We start from the raw sequence: 6516 nt of genomic DNA on the forward strand, positions 1-6516 counted from the left end.
ATTTTACTCAAGTAAGAGTACCTATACTTCATAATGAAATTACTAAGGTATTTGAACTGAGCAAATGTAACAAGTCAATTCTACTAAGTAATTAGGTTTGTCTATAATGAGCCTTTCAAAGAAAAAAAGAAAAAATGTAATTTTAAAATTGCAAATTTACAAAGCAAGCGGGTCCAATTCATATACGGAAATATAAAATACAATTGATCCAATTATATAAAATCCAAATTATCCCAACGGGGGAATTAAATATTACAACAAATCATCTAAATGTCTTCAAAGACTTTTTGATGGTGATACTGTGGGTAGCAGTCAGAGTTGCAATGAATATGAAGAGGCCTCTGACTGAAGACTGTTGTATGACAGTTTCATCACAGTCATTACAAACCAACAGCTCAAATTCTGGTGTGGAGATATTTTACAATAACATGTCCTGGATCTCTGTGTAAAGAATAAGTTGTTTTTATTTCCTTCTTCCTCTGTTCTTTGGTCCTGCTCTGCATCAATGGAGCTTCCTTTTCAACTGCTCTCTAATTTGGTGTTGACGTTCAGGTATTATTTGAGCTTTTAATATGCTAATTAGCTGCTCCCAGCCTGTAAAAACAACATGTTGTTGCCACGGTTACGCATCATGACAGCAATCTAAAAAAAAAAAATCTAAATTATTCAAAAGCTAGTAAGAATGATTTTAATAATGCTACTTACTATGAAAACGTTCATCGATAACATTTTCGGTTGCTAAATTTTGCAACAACACAAAAGCCCAATAATTATACTGATGTGTAAATAATTAACTTTAATAAATGCAAGTTCTCTTGTAAGTTGTCATATGTTTTAACACTGTTGTTGTTTTTTCTTTAACAACGGGTTTGAGAGTCCAAATCTGGCAACCACACCGTCCACGTCGTCATTTCCGAAGCCGAAGAATAGGGTTCGCTTGGTTCGTGACCTTGCACCGCCCGCCTGAGCTTTTAGTACATGTTTGTTGCAGTTGCCATGACCGCTCTCACATCGACTGAAATAACAACTTTCAGGGAAATGTTAAAACAGCGGTAGCCGAGCTGCTGCAGCACGGGATCGAGCCGAGTGAAGAGAAGTTCTGGAGGATAAAATAAAAGGTTCTGAAAGCCCGACTGAGGAAAGCGGAGAAGCGTATTACATCAAAATGGCAACCCCCTATGTGACAGATGAATCTGGTAAGGCTGGCATGTGGTAGGCATTTGTTCAACTGAAATCAGTTTCATTGAGCATACCCACAGTCTCTCGTGGACATGTGTTTTCTATCTGCACTGCTCAGAGTTTTCGATTTCGATTTCAATCAATGCATTTAACTCGCATATTGGGTTTTAATGTTAGCTTAGCCTGCTAGCTAACACGCTATCTGCAGAGCTAGTTAGCTTTTTGCTATCGCTCTGTGTAATTTACACATGTAAACATTACAGTGAATAGTAAACCTCCTCTTACCAGGAATACATATACCCACTCACAGTGAAACTTTATGTAATGATGAGCTTATAACGTACATGGAAGCCGATTTTGCAGCCTGCTAGCCTAAGTTAGCATCCGGTGTACAAACCCCCCCCCCCGCTATCGCGAAGGATTATATTTCAATTGAAACGATATTTTCTTACTTTATTAGATTTTATTTAAGTTCAATTCTATTAACCCCTTATTCTTTTTAATAACACGACAGACTAATGAAGCTTGTTAGCTTTATACCTGTTTCATTGTGAATACAGCCAAGTGGGTGTATGAATAGCTTGTTGGTTAATATTGTGGCTCTAAGGATACTATTAGAATTACTTTGGTACCGCCTGGTGGTCAGACTGTGAACTACAAGTGGTTCATGGAAACCGATTAAGCAATCGCTGCTCTGAAAATGTTGTTGAAAATGAGTCTGTATACTCAGCGATAACTTGATTTTTAAATTAGTAGAGGATTATTTCAAGAATTGATTTATCACGCTTAATCCGGTTTAAGCACTAGTCTGAAAGGAATCAGAACAGGTCTTTCCAAAAAAGTGCCTTTACTCACTTAATACATGATTTCATAAGTAGAAGTGGTTTGGATAGGCTTTTCCCTTAATAAATACAATAATAATTCATAGGGTAAGTTAATAAAAGATCAAAGTTTGTTTTTTTTAAATTTTGGATAAAATGATGGAAAAGGTTCAAAAGCTTTCAAACAAGACAAAATGTTCTAAGTATATATTTTACATTTACTTGGGATATTAAGTAGAGTTTGATCTGAACAAATACTTTTTCACAGACCAATAAAAATAATGAGATAATATTTTTACAGCACCACTAGAGGGCCAACCAAAGCCTACTTTAAATCCTTTTATTCCCTCAGGGAAATACATAGCTGCAACTCAGCGACCCGATGGGACATGGAGGAAGCCGAGACGGGTGAAGGATGGTTATGTCCCCCAGGAGGAGGTCCCCGTGTAAGTGGAAGTCCTCCCTCTCTCTGCTTTACACGCACACAGTAATTATAAGCTGGTTTTCTTACACGTGAGCCGATGCCAGACAGTGTCTCAGCTCCAGAATTACTCAGTTTATGAATGAGGAATGAGGCAGGATGCGGCTCAGAGACCTGCTATAAACAACAGGCTTTTCCTTGAAATTTTGTGTAAGTTTGGCCTCATGAAAGGAATTGACTGTTTTATATTTTCACAATGCCATTTAGCCCTGTGCCTCTTTTATCCAACCTTTTAGAGGAGATGTTTTTTTTGCAGAGTTACTAGACATCAAATCTGATGATTGATCTGTTCTCGTTTATGATTTTCAAAGTAGTTTGGATTAGGGCGGCAACTAAAAGACAAAAAAATGACACATTCTACAGATTTTTCATTTAACCACTTTGTCCTTTTTTAAGTACAATATTAGAAATGCATTAAAAGATGCAAATAAACATTTATTCAATTCATCTTTTAAATAGGAAAAATAAATTTTTATTGCTTAAAATTCAATAACAGCTTCCTGTTAGTGCACTCTTGATCATTTGTAGCAAAGGATGAATCTGCAGCTAAAGCTAACATAAACATGTGAAAATCTCAGCCCTTTCTGCTTGACTTGATATAAATATAACATATGATTAATCTGGTGATTATTTATTGGATTAACCTATTAGCAATTGGTCAGCAAAAGGTGCTTACAACATTTGAACCACATGAGGCTAAAGCTATGCTACTTGAGGAGTTCTGGGTAAAACATATTTGCAGACAGGTTATTTTCATTTTAAATGCCAAGTGTGTATTTTTTGGCTGGCTATTTAAAAAAAATGGCCTTGTTTAAGTCTGTATACTTAAGTTAATAATTAATCGATGACTAAATTAGTTGACATTACAGTTTCCCTCATAAAACTTGCTAAGCCTTGTGGTAGGTGCACTATAGTTTTTGAGTTAAAAAATGTTTAACAAGAAATTTGAAAACACCAATGTTATTGGAAGAAGTTAAAAAAGACAAACATTTAAAAAAAATCAGAAATAAACAAACAACACTTAGCCTGGTGGGGATGTAAGTAAAGCCTGGTGGCCCGCCAGGCTTATAATCGATTCATTATAATCAGTCCGATTAGTCATGTCAACCCTAGTTTGGATTAACTTAGTTGCTCATACTGAGAGATGGTCAAAACAACCGTCTTTACATAAATTGTTTTTTGTTTTTTTTTCTCAGGTATGAAAACAAATACGTCAAGTTTTTCAAGAGCAAACCCGACCTGCCTCCTGGCATGAGCCCATCAGAAGCAGCTCCACCAAAACAGCAGCAGCAAAAGATACCCGGCTGTGCGGACAGCGAGACGGCCGGTCTGTCAAAGTCGGCGAAACGCAACATGAAACGCAAGGAAAAACGAAAACAGCAGCAGCTCCAGGATCAGGACGGCGAGGCGGAGGTGGATGCAGTGAGCAGCGCCGTGGAGAACGTGTCCATCTCAGAGAGAGGCGAATCTGCCACCAAGACCCAGGGAACCACGTCGGTTTCAACACCAGATGAGTCTTCAGCAGCTGCAGCAGCGGGAGCTGAAAAGGCCAAGAAGATCAAAAACCTGAAAAAGAAGCTGCGGCAGGTGGAGGAGTTGCAGCAGAAGGTGGACTCGGGGGAAATAAAGCAGCTGACGAAGGATCAGCTGGAAAAGCTGGGCCGCTCTGAGACCTTACGAGAAGAGCTGGAGCAGCTGGAACGCGACTCCTGAACCGGAAAAAAACGGGAGAGTCAGACTAATCATGCAAATCGCAAACCGGGAAGGACCTTTGCAACTTCCAGAAACAGTTTCCCTATTTGACATCCATCATAAATGATGGCACGAAGCGCAGCTCTAAGGACAGCATTTCTGTGTGGGAGACATCACACCTGTTTTCTTTAGTTTTAGTTTGTGACCCATCTGAAAATATACTTTTTAACTATCTTTTAAACAGATCATTGTGACTTGTTTTGTGCTTCTATGTTGTTTCCAGTTTTGTATTTTTAATCCCATTTGGAACCACAGAAAATAAAAACACAAAACTTTGTGAAAGAGGGTTTAGTTTGCGTCCCCCTTTCTGCTTTAAACAATAGCCACACTGCAAAAATGAAAACTCTTACTGAATTTTTTTGGTTTAGTTTCTTAAAACACTTGAAATAAAACAGAACAAATTTGAAAGTAAATTTTCAGCAAGTTATAGGAGTTTGTTTTAGGTCAATAATTCTTTAATATTGATTTCAAAAAGCACTTGTTCCACTAACAGATTATTTCACTTATTCTTTCCATGTAATAAGTAAAATAGTCTGCCGGTGGAAATAGTACTTTTTAACAATATTAATGAAATATTGACTTAAAACAAGCTCTTATATTTTGCTGAAAAGTTACTTCTAAGTTAGTTTTCTTATTTCAGATATTTGCATTAGAAACTAGACAAAAGTACTTGGTAGGAGTTTCTGTTTTTGCAGTGTTTGATGTTGAAATGATTTATCATTGTCTCATTTACGCCACATCTCCACAGCCAGTACAGTAAATAAATTATGTATTTGTCTTCTTGTTTCAGTAAGTTTGACTCTAAGCAACCTGGATGTTACTGTGGCCAGCAGGACAGAGACCCTGGTAAACTGTATGGATATGTTGAGAAGAAGGTGTGGCTGTCTTTTTCTTTTTGCTAATAAATCCCATAATTAAGTGAATAAAAGTGAACCTATCCTACTGAGGAGTATTACACGTGTAGCTAAAGACTTATAGATTTTATTTTTCTGTCTTGGAGCTCAATTGTTGGTCAAAACTTATTAAAAACATTCAACAGAATAAAGTTTTGGTTCTCTTTTCTTTCTTAACATGGGCACTGCAGATCAATGAACCAACAAGCAATCTCCAAATATTTTGTGCAAATTATAATTTTTTTTAAATGAGAAAAGTAATGTTTTTTATTTTACAAAACAAATATTTTCAGATGACATTCTTTACCACCAAAGCCTGGAAACATTTACTCTGTTATCAAAGATTTAATTAATTTCAGTGAAGCCGTTCAAAAACTGAGACACTAATTTTTATATTTTCAAGTGTTTAATTTTGTTAACTTTAATTAGCTTTAATTGCAATAAAAGCTAATTAATTAGCAACTTAATTAACAGACTAAATCCCTAATTCCGTTTATTCACAAAATTACAATATATGGACTAAAAGATGGCTCATTTTAGTTTGTGAATTGACTGTGAAGTCAATAAAACAATTATTATCTACCATGTACGGGAGGGGTGAATGCTCCAAGTCAAGTACAAAACTAACTTGCCTGACGAATCTCAATTTTATAGATTATCTAGGGAGGTAAGTTATTAATTCATGAGTTAATCTAAAGTTGATTAATTTTACCGATCGTCTAACGTTTAATCTATGAGGGCAATTTTCTTAAAAAACGAATTTTCTCAAGACTGTCGACCGTTTTTCCATAAGATAAAGTACTAGGTTTTTCATAATATGCTAATTTAACAAAATAAGTAAGCCAAAAATATTTAAACAGCTTCTTGAGTCAGCTGTTTAAACAACTTAGGGAGCTTGTCGAGTGTTTAAATTTCAAAACAGAAGTGTATGCACGCATCTTGCGCCCCATGCCGGACTCTTTTGGGACCGTTTCCTCCTCCGTCCTGATTTGGCTCCGCCGCCATATTTGTTTCTGTTTCAACGGCTCCGTTTACGGATGACCAGCAGCGCCACCTGCTGGATGGCGGCCAAACTAAAATACTAAATGAAGGTCTGAGCTAACGTTGTTAGTTAATCGATTGGAATTAATTTTAAGTCGATTAATTGTTTGCCTCCTAATGTTCTCAGATATTGTTGTTGCAGTTCATTTACGAAAAGTATTGCAAAAAACATGATTTTCTGAATGATTTTTGCACCAATTTAAGCTCACAGCTCTGTTTTTGTTGTCATAAAATGCAGTTATGTTTCATAAATTATTGTTCCGGGTTTCTTTCCTGGCACCGATGCTGCAACAACTAAGTTGAACCAGTTAATTCTTCATCACCAGACTGAATGGGTTTCATGCTAGAA

The 6516-nt window shown here is 36.5% G+C and overlaps 1 protein-coding gene across 1 annotated transcript; it reads left to right on the plus strand.

Moving 5' to 3' along the window:
* Positions 1–930: 930 nt before the first annotated feature.
* pym1 (PYM homolog 1, exon junction complex associated factor) lies at positions 931–5274 on the plus strand. Its single transcript, XM_028011654.1, has 3 exons — positions 931–1196; positions 2353–2446; positions 3678–5274. The coding sequence occupies exons 1-3, from the start codon at positions 1166–1168 to the stop codon at positions 4192–4194; spliced, it is 642 nt and encodes a 213-aa protein (XP_027867455.1). The 5' UTR covers positions 931–1165; the 3' UTR covers positions 4195–5274.
* The last annotated feature ends 1242 nt before the right edge of the window (positions 5275–6516 follow it).

The sequence above is a fragment of the Xiphophorus couchianus genome, chromosome 24 (assembly GCF_001444195.1).
Source record: "Xiphophorus couchianus chromosome 24, X_couchianus-1.0, whole genome shotgun sequence".
Lineage (NCBI taxonomy): Eukaryota > Metazoa > Chordata > Actinopteri > Cyprinodontiformes > Poeciliidae > Xiphophorus > Xiphophorus couchianus.